The 19,266-nt window shown below is 47.6% G+C and overlaps 1 protein-coding gene across 6 annotated transcripts in view; it reads left to right on the top strand.

Moving 5' to 3' along the window:
• MATN2 (matrilin 2) overlaps positions 1-19,266 on the top strand; it is a 107,765-nt gene that overhangs the window by 37,648 nt on the left and 50,851 nt on the right. For all 6 annotated transcript variants that reach the window (XM_075920331.2, XM_075920332.2, XM_075920328.2 and 3 more), the window contains 3 exons: positions 3,776-3,898; positions 11,069-11,191; positions 17,902-18,024. In XM_075920331.2, coding sequence (XP_075776446.2) covers positions 3,776-3,898; positions 11,069-11,191; positions 17,902-18,024 — 369 coding nt within the window. The remainder of the gene's footprint in view (positions 1-3,775; positions 3,899-11,068; positions 11,192-17,901; positions 18,025-19,266) is intronic.

Raw genomic sequence — 19,266 nt, 5'->3', positions numbered from 1 at the left:
CATTCCCCACCTGACCTCTGTGCAACATAAACCTCTGTTGTGTTTACATTTAAGGCAATATGAGCAGTGCATCATTTGAAGGTAGTTGGGTTATTAGAGCTGGCATGTGGAGATATAACAGCTGCCCGAGAGTTGACTAGTGGATTGGACATCACCCAAGCACAGGGGGAACAGTGTTCTGTTCATGACAATGCAGGAATTGGGCACCTGGGTTGTATTTTATACATTTTAAGAAATAATATTTGTAAGATACTTTAAAGTTGGAAAGTGCTTCTGGTATATAAATGCTAAGAGTTATCATATGTTTGCTCAGAGAGAACAGCTTGTCAATGTGTAAATAGCATATATTTTACAGGCCATCCATTCCTAGAAAAAAACTGGTTTAATAAATAATGTTCATATTGGATTAATTTTACATTGTAATTAATCTCTCACATTATTCTTCAGCTATACACAGATCATCATGTCCGTATTTCAAATGTACCACATTAAGCAGTGTAGCTGCCCTATATTTTTCGATTGAAATGTTATGAAAAACAGAGACTTTTTTCCAAATTAGTAATTTTTGTGAGGTTTTTTTATTTTAGAAAATTTGTGTGTTTTTTTCCTGAGAAATGTGAAAAGCAAAAAATGTGCCTTTTTCTCAGTGTATCTCAATGTGTGCCTTTTTCACAAAAACTCGTTTTTTCCTAATTATTGGCTTTCTTTCCCTTTCCCCCTCTTTCGGTATGTCTACACTACAGCATTAATCCAAGTTAACTTAATTTGAAATAGTTAATTCGAATTAAGCTAATTCAAAATAACGCTAATTCGAAATAACGAAATAACACTGAGTGGACCCTGAACCGAAGTTAAGGCTGGCCGGAACCAGTGCTGGCAGAGCATCAGGTTAGGACTTAGCGTGTGAGGCTGCTGCCTGAGGCTAACTGAGCTCCGTGCTTAAAGGGACTCTACCCACACCCCGGACAGACAGTTCTCAGGGTTCCCTGCTTGCTTGTCTGCCTTCATGAGGGACAGCAAAGCAGTCCTGTCTTGGAGTGCCCTAAGTGCTTGCACTCGGGACACCACAGCACTCGGCCACTTGGAGCCAGAGCTGCCCCATGGCATCTCGTGGGGTTGTTGCCATCAACCTGGCTGCACTTGCTGCAGGCTGCCATCCGCAGGGTCCATCGGGGGGTTGTCAGGATCCAGGAGGCCCTGCGGGAGAGCATCCACCCCGAGGATCCCTCAGAGCCTCCCCGGTCCTCCCCACCAGGGCTTGTGCCCCATTCCTCCCTCACGTCCTTCCACTTTCCCCTCCCTAGCCCCCCTTCCTGATGTCAAATAAAAGACACGCATGTTCAAAAATAGAAACTGGGTTTATTGAACAAAACTGAGGGAGGGGGATGAACCTCTGGGGAGACTGGGGAAAGGAGGCGGGAGATGGGAGGAGAGAGGGTGGGAGAGGAGAGGGAGTAAAACTGAGAGGAGGGAGCTGGAAGGGGGAAGCAAGGGGAGGAAGGGGGAGGGAAGGCTCAGGAGTGGGGGTCTCATTGAGCCACGTGTCTCCCAGCACAGCAGGTGCAGGGGCCTTGGCATCCCTGGGGAAATGGGGAGGAGGGTGTGGAGATTGAGGAGGAGGTTGAGGAGGGAGAGGCGGTAGGAGGAGAAGATGTGGGAGGAGGAACGGTAGCTGGGGGGGCAGCGGGCGCTGGAGCGGCATGAGGCAGCACGCTCTGCACCAGGGTCTGCAGATGGGTACAGATGGCACGACCCTGGCCAAGAAGCTCCCTCTGGAACTCCCATTCTTCCTGTGCCCGCTGCTCCATGATGTGCGTCAGGGCTCGCAGGGCCCTCAGCTGCTGCTCTCGGTGCCCCTGCCATATTGTGGTTGTCCTGTGGAGCCCTCAGGTGTGGGAGCATGTCCCGGGTGGGGTGGGGTGCCCTGCACGTGCAGCTGGTGCGTCTGTGGAGAAAGAAGAGAAGGGTCAGTTCTCCCTGGGGACACAGTGGGTGAAGCCCAGCCCCCTTCTGTGAGGTGAGGATGACCGTGCCCTGCACCGTCAGAGCCACTGTGCTTGCACAGAGGCCATGGTTGGAATGTCCGGCTATCCCCGGGAGTGGGAGCTGCCCCAAGACCGCACCCATGCCTCTGTGCTGTGTATAGTGTGGGTGAGGTGGGGGAGAGATATTAGAGGGGGTTTGTGTAGGGAGGGCGTCCAGCTGTGTCTCGCCCCAGGGGGACACAGGAGCATGTCAGGTCTCTTCACACATTAGGCCACAGCCCCTGTGTGACAGGCAGCTGGAGCCACCTGCACAGGGGTGGCACGGCACGTGCTCACACGTGCACAGTTTGCTGCGTGATCCCTGGGTAAGCAAGGCCCACGCACCCTGGTCTCCCTCCCCACCACACTCCCCCGAGAAGGGGACAGTGATGGCACTTACATGGTGTGGCCTCCCCAGATGACCCTGGTGACTCCGCTGCTGGAACAGCTCTGAGGTCCGGTCGGTGTGGCACCCTCTGTGGCAGCTCCTCCTCTGTGCCCTGGTCAGGGCCCTCTGGTCGCAGCTCACTGCCCCCTGGGGTGGCATGGACCATCCCGCCACCCCGGATGCGGTCCAGTGCCTTGAAGTAGGGGCAGGTGTTTGCCCCTGCTAAGGAGCTGCCCCCAGTGGCCCTGACGTACCTCTGCCACAGCTCTTTAATTTTCAGTTGCACCTGCTCCTGGGTGCGCCTGTGGCCTTTCTGGGTCATGGTGGCAGCTATGCAGCCATAGACGGCCTCATTCCTTCGTCTAGTGCAGAGATCATGGACATTGGGGGCCTGCCTCCAAGCCTCAATGAGGTCCATGATCTCTGCACTAGTCCAGGAGGGAGCGCGGCATCTACGACCCCTGGCTGGCTCCTGGGTCTTGGGGCACTGGGCGGGGGACAGCTGGCTGGCACTGGCTGCCCGGCTCATCGTGGGGCCACTGGGTCAGGGGCAGATACTGCTGGCAGGCCTGGATCTGGCACATGCAGTCTGGCCAGAGTCTACCCCTTTAAGGGCTCCGTGGCTTGGGGAGAGGAGAGGAGTTTTCCTGGTTTGGCCCAGAGTGGCCACCAGGTGAAACAGGGAAGGGCTGGAGGCCAGCTAATTCGAATTAAGTATCTACACAGCACTTATTTCGAATTAGCTATTTTGAATTTGGCGTTACTCCTCGTAAAATGAGGTTTACCAAATTCGAATTAAGCGCGCCGCTATTTCAAATTAAATTCAAAATAGTGGTTTGCATGTATAGACGCTATTAAAGTTAATTCGAAATAACGGCTGTTATTTCGAATTAACTTTGCTGTGTAGACATACTCTTTTTCCTTCATCCACCTCCCTTTTGTCAGTAGCAGAAGGGAAAACGAAAAAAGTAAATCCAAAAAACTGAAAAAATAATACATGAAAATTTGATTAGCTCAGACCACTGCAGAAGTTATTTTTATTTGTTTGCAAAATCCAAACAAAAAGCCCCCGAACTTTTATTTGTCATCTATCTCTATTAGGGCATGATCTTTCCTGATTCAAATAAATGTCAGTTTTGCTATTGACTTCAACGGATGCAGGATCAGGCTCCTAAGCAGTATGTGGTCACTCTTAAGAGCATAATATTTCCAAAATTTTCCAGGAAACAGGTGTTCTTCATTAGAATGTGTCATTCCCTGATGAGTTATTGATATCTTCCTGAACAGCATTTTCAGTCTATAATTCACCTATACAATATAGAAGGTAAATGGAACCCCATATTAATGTAATGATTTTTTGCAGCCCAGGACCTATGTGCTGTGGAGAAACATGCCTGTGAACAGATCTGTGTGAACACACCTGGATCCTATGTCTGTCAGTGTTATGATGGCTATGAGCTTGATGAAGATGGAAAGAAGTGTATCAGTGAGTATGGCTTAGAAATTCCCTTGGCACACAAGCCAAAAAGACAGGAAGATGAGATTCTGATTTTTCAGGGCTGGTTTTTGTAGGGGAACGTTTGACACAAGCAACCTGATTTCTGCTGAACTCTTTCAGTACAAATAAATGAATAGAACAGCCACAAACCAAGCCTGGAAACTCTTCTTTCTCACACAGATTTTAGACACAGCATGTTGTATATAGATTGTTGTAAAGGTTTTTTCCCCCAGTGAATTCTGAAATAATAAAAAGGTGAAAAACTGCCCCAAATAATTTTACACAGCGTTATTCTGGTACAGGCAGTCCCCGGGTTACGTACAAGATAGGGACTGTAGGTTTGTTCTTAAGTTGAATCTGTATGTAAGTCAGAACTGGCGTCAGCCGCTGCTGAAACTGATCAGTTTCAACCGCGGCTGAATCTGGACGCCAGTTCTGACTTACATACAGATTCAACTTAAGAAACCCAGGCATCCCCAAGTCAGCTGCTGCTGAAACTGATCAGCGGCTGATTCCAGGAAGCCTGGGGCAGAGCAACTCTGCCTCGGGCTTCCTGTAGTCAGCCACTGGTCAGTTTCAGCAGCGGCTGACTTGGGGACGCCTGAGGCAGAGCAGCTGGGGTGCTGCTGGGTTGCTCCAGTAGCGCGGCTCCTCGGCGCTACTGGAGCAACCCAGCAGCACCCCAGCTGCTCTGCCCCAGGTGTCCTGATTCAGCCGCTGCTGAAACTGACCAGCAGCGGCTGAATCAGGACGCCTGGGGCAGAGCAGCTGGGGTGCTGCCGGGTTGGTCCGGAGCAGCGCTGCGGGACCAACCCGGCAGCCCCCAGCTGCTCTACCCCAGGGGTAGGCAAGAAAAGCCTGGTCTGCTGGGGGGGGCACTAGCTGCACCCCTCCCCAGCAGACCAGGGAGACGGGGGTGGCGGGACCGCCCAAGTCCTCCATGGCTTTGCTCCATCTCCCTGGTCTGCTGACCTGGGAGATGCGGAGCAAAGCCGCAGAGCACACGGGCAGCGGGACAGTCCAGGGGCGCCACGGCTGTCCCACTGCTGGCATGCTCCGAGGCTTTGCTCCCCATCTCCCTGGTCTGCTGGTCGGGAGACGGGGAGCAGAGCCGCGGAGCACGCCCGCAGGGGGACAGCTCAAGCGTGCCCGGGCTGTCCCGCTGAGGGCGTGCTCCAAGGCTTTGCTCCCCGTCTCCCTGCAGACCAGGGAGACGGGGAGCAGCTTTTCTCGCCCCAGAGGATGGGGGCGGCAGACCGCGGCGCATCTGGGCATCCCGCTGCTCCTGTCCTCCGGGGCGAGAAAAGCCCCATTCGTAACTGCAGAGCCGACGTAAGTCAGATCCACGTAACTCGGGGACTGCCTGTATTTCGAATCAAGTGCCTGATTTTCTATTCAGAATCCATGTAGTTCTCATCAATTGTATGGTACTATTTAGACTGGTAATATAACAAACAAAAGCATAGTCACTACTATGAAAATACCAGTTACTGCTAAAGGGTTGCTTTCTCTTCAAATAGAAGTAACATCCTGGGAAAATCTAGGAGAGGATGCACATTCCTTTTAATATCTGTTTCCATGCCATGGTTAGCTGAGAAGGCTTTCCTCATCTGTTTCCAAGGGGTGGCATTAAAAGATCACTATGTAATGATTTGTTGTGTGATTTTTGGATAGGGAATGGAGGGTGCTGTGGGCCCTTCTGCCCCAAACCTCAAGCCTAAAGTAGGCAACCTTCAGACTTGTCTATACTGCCACTTTACTCTACTATAACGTTCTCCTTATGCTTCGTGAAATGAGGTTTACAGGAGCGGTCGACAAAGGCATTCGCTGTCGACCGATCCGCGTCTTGACTGCCACGCTGTGCCGACGATCAGCTGAGCCGTCACAGAGCGGCGGCCATTTTTATTTTAATGAAGCCGGGGATATTTAAATCCCGGCTTCATTGACTGTTGGGTAGTCTAATTTACATGCCTCTGGCAACAGAGGCATGTAGTCTAGACATATCCTTAGTGTGCTACATCAGAGTCCTGCAGAGGGGACAGGAGACTTCTCTAATCTTTTGCCCTTGAGGCAGGGAGTCAAAATTTCATTAATCATTTACATATTACACTATTTATTAAGGTAACAAAGGACTGCTAGGATGTTTCCTAACATTAAATAATCTGTTCCAATCTTTGAGAATTGCAAAAAGTAAGTAGCCTAAATGACAAGAAAGTACAGTAAATGTAGATTTTTTTCTATAATTGTTGTATTCGGGAAGTAGTAACTAAGTTACTAATCTCTTTCTTTGAGAAGTTAACTGGGGTTTTTTTAGACAAAGGAAATGCAATAAATCTAATCTACATGATGTCAGTAGGGCATTTGACCCAGTTCCACATGAGAAATTATTAAACTGAAGAGGATGGCAATTAATATGAGAACTGAATGATGGATAAGGAACTAAGTAAAGGGGAGACTGCATCAGTTCATACTGAAAAATGAACGATTAGGCAGGAGGGAGGTTACTAGTGGAGTACCTCAGAGATCAGTCTTGGGACCAATATTATTTAACATTTTTATTATTGAAATTGGCACAAAAAGTGGTGTGTGGGAAGGTGCTAATAGAATTTGCAGATGACACAAAGTTGGGAGGTATTGCCAATAGGAAGGAGGAGTAGAATACCTTACTGGGTAATGTTGTAAATGTACTAATAAAAATAGGATGGAATTTAATGGTGCAAAGTGCCTTGAGGGACTAAGAATGAGAATTTTTGCTATAAATTTGGGAGTTATCAGTTGCGAGTGGCAGTGGAGGAGAAAGACCTGAGTATATTACAGGCAGTTCCCGGGTTACGTACAAGATAGGGACTCTAGGTTTGTTCTTAAGTTGAATTTGTATGAAAGTCGGAACTGGTACATATTGCAGGGGAAACTCTAGCCAAACATTTCTCCAGAGCTCAGTTTTATTCTCCTACACCTTACTTCCCTCAGTCTTTTATTCTCAAGCTGAGGTGTCTGCTGAGAAAAGCCGCTCCGCGTCTCCCTGGTCTGCTGGGAGGTGGGGGGCGCTAGCTTCGCGTCTCCCTGGGCTGCTGAGGGGAAGCAGCTAGTGTGGGGTTGCCTCACCCCGTTTGTAAGTAGGGATCCGATGTAAGTCGGATCCATGTAACCCGGGGACTGCCTGTAGTTGATCACAGAATGACTATGAGCTATCAGTGTGAAAAAGGCCAACCTGGTTCTGGGGATGCATCTGACAAGATATTTCCAGTAGAGTCAGGGAAGTGTTAGTACCATTATACAAGTCACTGGTGATACCTCATCTGGCTTGTGTTGAGCAAGGTGGGCCATAAACCAAAAAGTTTGAGAACTACTGCTCTGAGAGATAGTCTGGAGCTCTGCTGGTGAATATGGAACCATGTTAACAGGTTTCTACAGGCACCATTCCTAGAACCAGGTGACTGATTTCCAATACAGTATGCAATTCGGTCTGCAGCTTTAACATTTTTTCTGGTCCAAGCTGTCCATGAATAGACTGGTGGTGAAGGGAGGGGGGGGTTCAGTTTTGTTCAATGAACGTGGAGATGGCCAAATTTCACACTGCACTATTGGTGAAGTGCTGGTAGTGAAAGTTCCTTTGAGTATCAATATTTAAGCATCTAACTGGTCACCTACATTAGATGGTATAGTTTCTGTTCCTTAACTAGATAATGTAAACCTTCCTTAATAGGAAGAGAGGCTGGAAACGGTGAACCAGAGCCAATGGGCAAGGCTTCATGGCTGCAGAGCTATTAGATACCAAAGCGGTATTAGATACCAAACCTACCAAAGCGGCCTGTTAGCAGCTTTCTCAAACTAGGCCTGCAGCCCACTTTGAGAAACACTGTCATAGAGAAAGACATAATTAGAACCAATGGCTGGAAGCTGAAGCCCGACAAACTCAAGTTAGAAAAACATACTTTTTGAGCAGTGAGGGTGATTTACCCTGGGACCAAACTACCAAAGGAAGTAGTGGATTCTAGATCTCTTGATGTCTTTGCATCAAAACTGGAGGCCTTGCCAGAGAATATGTTTCAGTCAAGCAAATTATTGGGTTCAACCCAGGGGGTAACTGGATATAATTACTGTATGGCCTATTCTATGCAGGAGGCTACCTAGAAACAATCCAACTTCAGAGGACAAGAACTTAAACATTACTTTAGTTTAGAACCTATGGAGAAGCATTGCTTATGTAGCATGAAAAAATTCTGATGCATTCATTGTGAAACAAGTAGATGAATGTCCACTGAAAACCAGATATGGATCTGATCCTAATCTGCATATGGATGAGAATGAATCCCATATGCTTTAAATCTTCAAAAGGCTTCAAATCCAGGGAAAAAAAACCAAAACAATGAGCTAAGCAGAATGCTGAGGCAAGTAAACATTCCCATATTTAAATCACGAGGCCAAGAGTCATTGAAACATTTCAGAGGAGTAAGCACACAGCTGATGCATCTGCACCCCAATCTTCTGCCCCAGGTCACAACCCAACTTCCTTCACTCTGACCCCAAGTCACAGCCCACTCTTGCTGGTGGCCCCTCCAACAAGTTTTCCTAAAATACTTAATTAACTTTAGGAAAAACAAATAAATATGCACATATGCATGTCCAAAATGATTGCGTGTCCAAAATTATTGTAATTTATTTACACAATGGTTTTTTTAAACTCAATCAAAATAATGAACAGTTGTCTCTATTCATAATGGACCTAAACAGACTAGAAACACACATAAGGTACATTGCATGTTGTTGTCTTTTCTTGTTGTTGTTTCTTCTGCTTTTTTGTTTTAGACTTGCAAGCTAGTAAATCTGCTGTGAAAGGTGGAGTCTGTATGTTTGTTAATATTTGCACAGAAGCTGACTTGTGAGCAAGGTAGGAGTCCGTGAAAAGTGATAGGAACAAATACACTACTCCTCACAGCAAATACCACTTTTCACAGCAGATTTATTCAGACCATGCAAGTTGGAGGACAAATTAAGCCCTGGATGGAGAGATATGTGGGAGGCAGCAATGGCAATGGATGGGAGGCCGGGGCAGAAGGCAGGGGCAGTGAATGGGATGCCAGGGGAGGGGGCTAAGGGCAATGGATGGGAGCCTGGGGAGGCAGCAAGGCCAGCAGTTATGTGGGCAAGCCCGAGGCCAGTGCCTGAAGCCTAGAGTCCAGACTGAAGCGCTGTAGCCAGTGACCAGAACCTGCTGCCCTATGGCCAGAGCCTGCCACCCACAACTCCAAGACTGATACCAGAAGCCCAAGCCCCACCAGCTCCAGGAAGGGAGGGAAGGGCTGTAACAAGGGTGGGCCAAGCAGGGCACTCACCCCAGGTGCATCATAATCAGGGATGCAAAGATGCAGAAAGTAAAAACAATAAGCTGCAAAAGTAAAGAGCGTGACACGTAGCAACCTAAAGAGAGGGGTGCATAATTAATATTTTGCCCCAGGCACAAAAATATCTAGTTACGGTACTGAGGTGGGGAAATCACCAGCTGCTCCTCCAGCATTTCTGGCTCCAGAAGGGAGCAGGGCCCAACCTCTGCTGGGAACCCTGGGGAGGGGCCATTGGTTACCACCCCCATCACTATTCAGAAGGCTGTGGCCATCAGAAAATCCCCTGGTGGTCGCATTTGAGAAACGTTGTCCTAGAGTGTGGTTGATTTGCATATGAACAATATTACAACAATGTAACAATGTTTGCCTCTAAGAGCAATTGGCAAGAGAGCACTTCAGCCACATACAGTCTGTCACCATGGCTTGTCTTCACGAGTGAAACTGGCAAGCTAGCTAGTGTTGCCAGCCCTCCCAGGCTGGCTGGGGTCTACAGGAATTTGCATTGATCTCCCAGTGACTGTTGAAAGCAGTCTAGGAGATTTTAACAGGTTCAGTACAACTAATGAGATTACATCATGTTGGGGGGTGGGGAAAACTACAAGAATGGCGTTAGTCAAGGTTGGCAATCTTACGCCTCACATTTCTGTGTGAAGTTGGGCATGTTGCTGTCCTGAGCAGAAAGAAGAACTTAAATCAGACAAGTGGGAATAGTGTGAGCCAAGCAATGTGGTGTGGAAAGAACACTTTGTGATCGGTCTGTGTTTAACAGTTGTAAGAATTAATGTATATGAAGATTCTGCTCAGGTTGCAGGGAATTAAAGTTTTATTTGCATTTGACTCCTTAAGCCCTTTTCTTTAAACCTCTTATTTACCTGTGTAAAGTCTTATTTTAACAATTGCGGGGGTTAGCCTTTTTGTAAATAGTTGGTATAACTCTTATTTTTCTGTCAAACAAAGGGCAGTGTGTGTAATAAACTATCCAGGCCAGAGCCTGGCCTCTGCTACAGCAGCTTTGCAAATGGGAATCTTGGGATGACACAGAGTTAGTGAAGCTGATGTTCCAGTCCCCAGCACAGGGTATGTGTTCCTCCCTTGCACTTGGGGTTCCTGGCTTCTGGCTCAGCTCCTTGAGGTCATATGCAATTGGGGGTAAGTTTAAGTACGTAATCTGAATCTGGCCCAACCCCAGTTGTTCCAGGATTGGGAGCAGAGGGACAGAAGATGACATTAGAGTAGAACCACTATCACCTCTCTCCAGTGTATGCTAAAGGCATCTTCTATAGTGTGTAGGATTAAGCTCTGTTTCAAGAACTGAGATGGCTTGATGAAGAGTTGCAAAAGTTGCAGGTAGCCATTGAAACAAGAGGGCTGGTGACAATATTTGGTAGGGGAACTAATCTGAGAATCAGATTCAAATCTCAGTTACTCTTGTCTAAATCATTTGCATCAATGGCAGTACCCTGGTTAAATATGAAGTAACCCAGGATAGTATCTGCTGTGTCCCTTCTCTAATCAATATAAACAAGTGGGATTGGATGGGATCTCACACTGAGTCTTGCCATAAAGTCACACATTTGATCAACCATTTAAATGTAACCTGTCTGATAGAAAGGAGCCAGCCCCTAGCCATCACTCATTGTACTAACGTTCTTAAACTACAGATGTTTCAAGGCAGAGATCATGCCCGTTCAGTATTTGTGCAGCCCTTAACAATGATCAGGACCCTTAGTTACTGCAATAAAAATACTTAATCGTATTTGTATTTGAATTGGTTTGTCTTAATTCTGTGTACCCTTCCCATTTTCTTTTCCAGTTGTAGACCTTTGTGCTTTGGATAACCAAGGCTGTGAACATGAGTGTGTAAGTACGGATGACTCCTACTACTGTCGATGCCATCAAGGATTTATTCTAAATTCAGACAGAAGAACTTGCAGAAGTAAGTTGTAGGGTATTTTAAGCGCTATGATAAATTTGCTCTCCTATTACTGCCTAAGGGTACGTCTAGACTACCGCGTTTTGTCGACGGAAGTTTTGTCGACAGATACTGTCGACAAAACTTCCGTCGACAAAGAGCGTCCAGACACATTGAGTTCTGTCGACAAAGCAAGCTGCTTTGTCGACAGAACTCCGTAGTCTGGACGCAATGTTACAGGCAATAACACCTTCTGTCGACAGAGTTCTGTCGACAGAAGGTGTTATGCCTCGTAAAATGAGGTTTACCAGCATCGACAAAACTGCTGAGTTCTGTCGACGTTATGTCGACAGAACTCAGCGGTAGTGTAGACGCTGGTATAGTTTTGTCGACAAAAGTCCACTTTTGTCGACAAAACTAGGTAGTCTAGACACACCTTAAGTTCCAGTGGTGATTCTTCCACTGCCCTTCCGGAAGATGCTGAAGACAAGTAGAATGTCAGGCATGGACTAGCTCCTGGAGCCATAAGTAATAAAAGCAGTGCAAGTTTCCTCCTCCTTTGGGGACAGGGAGTTCTTAACATATGGCCATGCTTCTCCTTAGGTAGTAAAATCAAAAGCCTTTATGTTGCATGATCCCTTTGGATTTCCGGAGTCTTTTATTTTGAATGCCCTCCTTCCTTGTGCAAAAGATCAGAAAAATATCTTAATTTATACAACACAATTCCTAATTTTTCTTTGTTTATAAAACAGCTTTGATCATTAACTGTGAAATGCCCTATATGGAGGCACTGTTAAGGTTGCATAGATAAGCATGCCACATTCAGGAAATGTAAATGGAAAGGTATATTGTACATTAGCTGTGGTGATTTCTATATATGGATTATGATAAAGAAACTTAATTGCTGTGGGTGTGAGTAGCTGCAACTCTTAATTTTTGTGAAGTTGCACTGCTTACACTAGTGTGAACAAATACTGTGGTTTATCAAATAATGCAGTGCAATATGACTGTGTTTTATGCAATCCTAGATACACATGTATGCCTGTGATTGTAATAAAAGTCTGTACTATAATGAAATGCTATTAGTCACAATAGAGTTAATGCCAGTTGATGTAATTGGCAATTTTGCAGGCCCTTGATAGCGTTGGCAGGCACCAGTCAGATGCAAGTCTATTAGCATTACATGCAGTGTGCATATTCCCAGGCCATACCAGTATGTGTACATACAGGGCTGGACTGAGCCATTCCGGCGCCCCGGGAAGACAGTTTAATTGAGCCCCAGGTTGGGGGAGGGTGCATGTGCAGCCCCGCCGCTGCCCAGCGTGTGGGTGAGGGCGCGGAGCTGGTGTGCAGCCCGGGGCCGCCCAGGGCTGGCTGAGCCTGGCCGTGCAGGGCCCCACAGCCGTGGGGGGAAGGGCGCTGCTGGTTGGCGCTGCGGAGGTTAACGCGGCCCTCCCGCCCCGAGCGGCCGCTGCAGGGTGGCTGCTGGGAGCTGCTGCAGCCCATGATCCGGGAGCCAGGCACGCGGTGCCTAATGGCAGCTATAAGGGGTGCTGCATGCCCCTTACAGCTGCCATCAGGCACCCCCCATAGGTTGGCGCCCCGGGCAGCTGCCCAGCTAGCCCATGCCTTAATCCAGCCCTGTGTACATATCCACATAAGCATGGAGTTTACAGTATTCTTAGTATAGCATAACTGCTTCCCACTGCTTGGGTAGCAATCCAGATTCATTGTTGTTCCCTCAAAATTGTCAGGATTTTTAGGTGATTTTTTTTTCAGTTTAAACTGATCATGCACATCTTAAATCAAGTTAATATTTATGTCAGCTGTTAACAGTGTAAGACTTACATCAGTTGTAAGCACTTTAAAGCAGGGCTACTTAATGCGGCCTGAGGTGTGGTTTGGGTTTACACGGGGCTCAACACGCGGCCAACAGGTGGGATCCTTTGAACATGGCCTCAACTGGGAACATGCTCCATAATGGAGAGTCAATGTAATGGTCTTCTGTTGATATGCATTTTAGTAGTTCAATTCCTGGACTGTCATTGCTCATTAAAAATGCTCTTATGGATGGAAATCGGGTGAATATTGCATTTTATTAATATCAGCAGAAGTGACTTAAATGGGGCCTGTGTGTTGCGTAATCTTGCCTTAATCTTTGTATTCATGCCCATCAGTGTGAAAGAAGCTATTTCCATATCTTTGCATGTATATGCAGCCACACTTAAGTTGTGGCCCTTGGCATGTGCTGTGAGTATCATTATGGCCCCTGGGGCTTCCAAAGTTCAGAGCCCTGCTTTAAAGAGATCTAAACCTCTGGAGCATTTTAACTTGTTTAACATGCTTTAAATACTTTAAAACATCTTAAAGTGCAAAAAAAATCCCAAAATTATAAATTGGAGAAAACAGGTTGTGTAGATGTAACGGGGCAGGAGATGCTGAATAAGAAGCAGCAGCCAAACAAGAATGGGCTGGAGCGAGGATAGCATTGGTTAAGATCAGCACAGGTCAGAATGCCTTTGCTGAATGTAAACATAAAATAACTTATCAAACCACTTCTCTGAAAACTGGACTTCTTTTGCGTCTTTCAAAGCAAATCAAGAATGAAGAAAATAGACTGCAAATTGCTTTAAAATCAGCAAATTGTTCATATTAGACTAAACTGATTCAGAGCAAGGGTGTGTCAAAAATCCCGTGATCTAAATCACACTGGCTATGGGTCAGTGTGAGCAACGCACAAGAAAAAACTTTTAATGACTCATTTTAAATGTTCAAAGTTTAAATGCCTAACATTATTTTCTACAAATTTGGATTGATGGGTAAGTCTCATTGGGTATGTCTACACTACCCTCCTAGTTCGAACTAGGAGGGTAATGTAGGCATACCGCACTTGCAAATGAAGCCCGGGATTTGAATTTCCCGGGCTTCATTTGCATAAGCGGGGAGCCGCCATTTTTAAAACCCCACTGGTTCGAACCCCGTGCAGCGCGGCTACACGGGGCTCGAACTAGGTAGTTCGGACTAGGATTCCTATTCCGAACTACCTAGTTTCACGAGATGTACCGGTAGTTCGGAATAGGAATCCTAGTCCGAACTACCTAGTTCGAGCCCTGTGTAGCCGCGCTGCACGGGGTTTGAACCAGCGGGGTTTTAAAAATGGCAGCTCCCCGCTTATGCAAATGAAGCCCAGGAAATTCAAATCCCGGGCTTCATTTGCAAGTGCGGTATGCCTACATTACCCCACTAGTTCGAACTAGCGGGGTAGTGTAGACATACCCAATGAGAGCTAGAAAACAAGACAAGATTCTACTCATTCTAGGAAAGATGGAGCCAAAATGGTCAAGCTAGCTAGTTTGCTTTATTTATTTATGCTTTGATTAAGGCTGCCAACTTTCTAATTGCTCAAAATCAAACATCCCTATCCCTTCCCTGAGCCCCCCCCCCCCACCTCCACCCAACCCCTTCTCCGAAGCTCCATCCCCTACTCACTCTATCCCATCTCCCTCTGTCACTTGCTCTCCCCACACCCTCACTCACTCGCTTATTTTCACTGGTCTGGAGCAGGGGGTTGGAGTGCAGAAGTGGGTGAGGGCATCAGCTGGGGATGCAGGCTCATGGCTGGGATCAGAGCAGAAGGGTGTGAGGTGCAGAAAGAGACTCTGGCCTGGGACTAAGAGGTTCAGAGTGTGGGAGGGGAGTTTGGGCTGGGGCAGAGGACTGGGGGTGGGGGTGGGAGAGGTTTTGTGGTGCTGGCTCTGGGCAGCACTCAATTCAGGAGGCTTCTGCAAGCAGCAGTATGTCCCTCAGCTCATAGGCAGAGCCTGGGCCAGATGGCTCTGCACTTTGCCTCTGCCTAGGGTGACCAGATTTCCCTATGCCAAATACAGGACACCTGGTAAAATTACTGGTATTCAAGCAAGCTCAACGGCAATCAGTCGGAACGGTGCAGGACAAATGTTCAAATTCACATCCAGTTGACTGAGGCTTGTTGCACATTACTCTTTCCCTGGGTGCCAGCCTAGCCAGAATCAGTGGGGGAAGGAAGGAGCCTGCCAGCTAGGCTGTTAGGGAGCTGAATGATCCAGCCAGTGGCTGGTTCTTCACACAGTGCTGGGGGTGGAGTGGGATCTGAAGGAGCAGTGGGACAGGGAAATGAATGGGCACAGCAGGGAGAGGGGAAGCGTGTAAGGGGCTGTTGAAAGGCAGCAGAAGTGACACACAAACCAGCCACTGCCAGCCCACACTCACCAGCCACCACCGCAAGCAGCCAGTGCTGGCTGGAAATGGGGGGGGGGGGGCTTGCTGGCTGAGAGCGGGCCTGCGGCACAGACAGACCAGCAAGGGGAGCAGCTGGTCCCACACACTGAAGCTTTGCCTGACCACCAGCCTTGCACACTTACCCCCAATGTCAGCCACTGGACACACACCCCAACTCACTCATCACTGGTGGATGGGCAGCTGGGGAACAAAGATCCAGCCAGCAGTAGGATCCACCAGTATGATGGGAGGAGAGAGACAGGAAATATGGGACAATTGACCTGGTTTTTTTTTAAAGTAGAGGCACCAGAAGGAAGGCTTAAATACGGGACTGTCTCCTTAAAAACAGGATATCTGGTCACCCTACCTTCTCCCTCAGGCACCACCCTACCTCCCATTGGCTACAGTTCCAGGGCAATGCAAGCTGCAGACCTGGTGCTTGGGGCAGGGTGGGGCAGCACACGGAGCCCCTGTGGCCATTCCTCTGCCTAGGAGATGAGGTAGAGACATGTCGCCACTTCTGCGGAGCCTGATGGGAAACCTGCTATCCCTGCACCGACCAGACTTAACCACTCAGTCAGCAGTGCTGACTGGAACCACCAGGGTCCCTTTTAGACCGGGCATTGAAAACTGGACACCTGGCAACCCTAGCCAAGTGCAGGACTAGATAGAGATAAGTACTGTAGGCCCAGGCCTTGAGCTTTAACTCCTAGAGTCATTTGATTACATCATACATTTGGGTTTCATTTACAAAAATAAAAAAGTAAGCTTCTAGCCCCTTATGCTTACAAAGAAAAGTCTGAAAATAGAAATGTTACCAAGACAGCATGGAACAAAAACACTGAGAGGTGTGAACTACCCACCACCTCATAGTTCACTACAAGACACATTGCTCTTGGAGTTTGCCATTGGTAGCCCATCCTCCCAAGCAGGTGCACTGTGGTACACCCTGGCTGTTGGAATACTTATTAGTGCCTTCCTGCCATTATCCTTGTTGCTGATTCTGCTCTTTCATAGGGAAGGGGAGCCCCTCTTGTTACATATAAAAAAGACAGTCTCTGCACTATCAAGTTTTTCTAGATAATCTTTCATTCATCTCTAAGGGTCAGATTTGTAAAGGTATATGGGCACCTACAGATGCAGATGGGCACCTATGTCTTTAGGAGCCTAAGCAACAATTGGGCAGAATTTTTTTTCCAAACATTTCTCCATCTGAAAATACTGATCTGTCAAAATCAAAACTTTTAATGGAAACAAATTGGTTGTGATGGAATGTTCCTTGGGAATGTTTCTCAGGTCCAAGATGGAATTTCTGATGAGAGGAACCAGAACAGCCATTCCAGTGATTATCACATTCAGCCCGAAAGTGGAAGAGTTCCAAAAGGAGAGATTAAGAGAAAACTGATTCAGAGGAGTGAGTCAAACTGGGTATCTCCTACCTCTTAGGTGAGTGCCCAAACTATTGGCTGTTCTGCCCTAAGCAGGCCTCTGTGGGGTTTTTTTATGAAAAATTTGGAAGTCTCTCAGTTTTTTTTTTCCAGTGAAGAAAGAAAGCACACCACAAAACCTCAACATGTTTCACAAATTGGATTCATGTCTTCCAGGCATCCCTACCTTTAAAAATCTGACTCTAAGTAGCTAATGTCTGCCCTCCTATTTAGTTGTACCAGGAAGGAGGTGTTAGGGGTTAACTCTGACTGGCGTAAATCGGGAGTAACTCCACAGAGCTCAGTGGTGCTATTCTGATATAAAACCAGAGAGGCCCTTATGGTCAAATGCTCCTTCAAAGTAAAGTAAATTACAAACCTCTTGTTCACGTCACGCTGGTATAGGATCAGGCCCTAAGTGTTAGTCCTGGGGGAATTCTGCAGTTGTTGCAGAATTCCCCACGGAGTGAAGTGTGCGTCGATCCCACTAATTACTGCACAGTGAGCTTTCTTTTCAAACATACTTTATACATTGGTTATAGCGGTTGCCTATAAATTCTGATCAAGAGCAACTTATATGAGGGAACTGCAAAGCAAACCCGCGTTGTTCTGACTGACTTTGACAGTGACATAATGCTCTGACGTGGTGCAAGGTACCCAGTAGCATATGAATACTGCATATTTCTTCTTATAAATCATATCTAATTTGCACACAGTAAAATAGTATAACCAGGGCATTTGTTAAAAAACAAATAATACATTTTCAGTGTGATCAATGGGTATTTAGCTGCAGAAATCTCAAACATATTAGCACTCATTTCTGTACATCCTCCCATTGAAAACTTATGCCGCAAAGATTCACTAAAAATATGTATGATTTATTACTGTCTGTGTGAAAATGGAACATTCTGTTTTCACAGCTTGAGACAGTATGGCAAAGTGTCAGGAGCATATCCAGAAAGCGAGATGCTCATTGAAAGAAACTGAGGTAATTGTTTTTAATTTAATTTATTTGTCTGTGTTCCTCATTTCTATACACATTTTTTTCAGGACCAGATTATTGTGCTTTGCAGAACCATGGATGTCAACAGGAATGTGTAAATACAGATGATTCCTATTTTTGTCAGTGCCGACAAGGATTTACTCTTAATCCAGATAAGAGAACTTGCAAAAGTAAGTTTAAGTTGTCCTATAGCAGGGGTGGCCAACCTGTGACTCGAGCCGCATGCGGCTCTTTGCTCAGAGAAATGCAGCTCTTATGAGTACATAGTAAGGATATTAAGGATTAGACGACTAGTTGCTTCACCCTCCCCCCTTGCTGCCTTTATCAGATAGAGGGAGCAAAGGGAGGAGAAGAAGGGGTACTTCAAAGCAGCAGCACTGCCCGGAGCCTGGGGTCCGGGCTCTATGCAGCGCTGCTGCTTTGAAACACCATGGCAGTGTTTCAAAGGGGCAATGCCACACAACTGATCCAGGGCTCCATGAGGCGCTGCCTGTTTGAAATGATGCCGCATTGTTTCAAAGCAGCAGTGCCGTGGAGCCTGGGGTCAGCTGGAGAGTCCGAGTCCCGTGGAGCCCGTGGAGCCCGAGTCCCCAGCTGATCCCAGGTTCCGTGGAAATGCCTCATGGAGCCTGGGGTCAGCTGGGGAATCCCCAGCTGAGCCCAACTCCACGCGGCATTTCAAAATGGCAGTGCTGCATGGAGCCCAGGGTCAGCGGAGGACTCTGAGTCCCCCGCTGACCGCAGGCTCCATGCGGGCACTTCCGCTTTGAAATGCACAAGAGCCTCCAGGGGCTCTTGTGCATTTCAAAGCAGAAGCACCCATGTGGAGCCTGAAGTCAGTGGGATTTCCCACTGGCCCCGGGCTGCACACGGAGTTCCAGCTTTGAAATACACAAATAGCCCCCACTGGGGCTCTTGTACATTTCAAAGGAGGAATGCGGAAGTGCCATTCGTCTAGTAAATTAATTGGTATTTCACATCCTTAGTACACACAGAATTTCACATTTTAGTAAATGGTCTGTTAATATTTGTCTTCTATTACTCTGTTATGTGTTTTATACTTACAGGCAGTCCCCGAGTTACGCGGATCCGACTTACGAACGGGGCTTTTCTCGCCCCAGAGGACAGGAGCGGCGGGACGCCCAGATGAGCCGCGGTCCCGCCGCCCGCGTCCTCCGGGGCGAGAAAAGCTGCTCCCCGTCTCCCTGGTCTGCTGGTCAGACCAGGGAGATGGGGAGCAAAGCCTCGGAGGACGCCCGCAGTGGGACAGCCGCGGCGCGTCTGGGCTGTCTCGCTGCAGGTGTCCTCCGCGGCTTTGCTCCACGTCTACCTGGTCTGCTTGGGGAGGGGGGGCGCAGCTAGTGCCCCCTTCCCCCCAGCAGACCAGGCTTTTCTGCCCACGACGCCTGGGG

Source organism: Pelodiscus sinensis, chromosome 2, assembly GCF_052426305.1.
Source record: "Pelodiscus sinensis isolate ZL-2025 chromosome 2, ASM5242630v1, whole genome shotgun sequence".
Lineage (NCBI taxonomy): Eukaryota > Metazoa > Chordata > Testudines > Trionychidae > Pelodiscus > Pelodiscus sinensis.
Note: the sequence above shows the minus strand (reverse complement) of the source record. Positions and strands in the feature narration are given on the sequence as shown.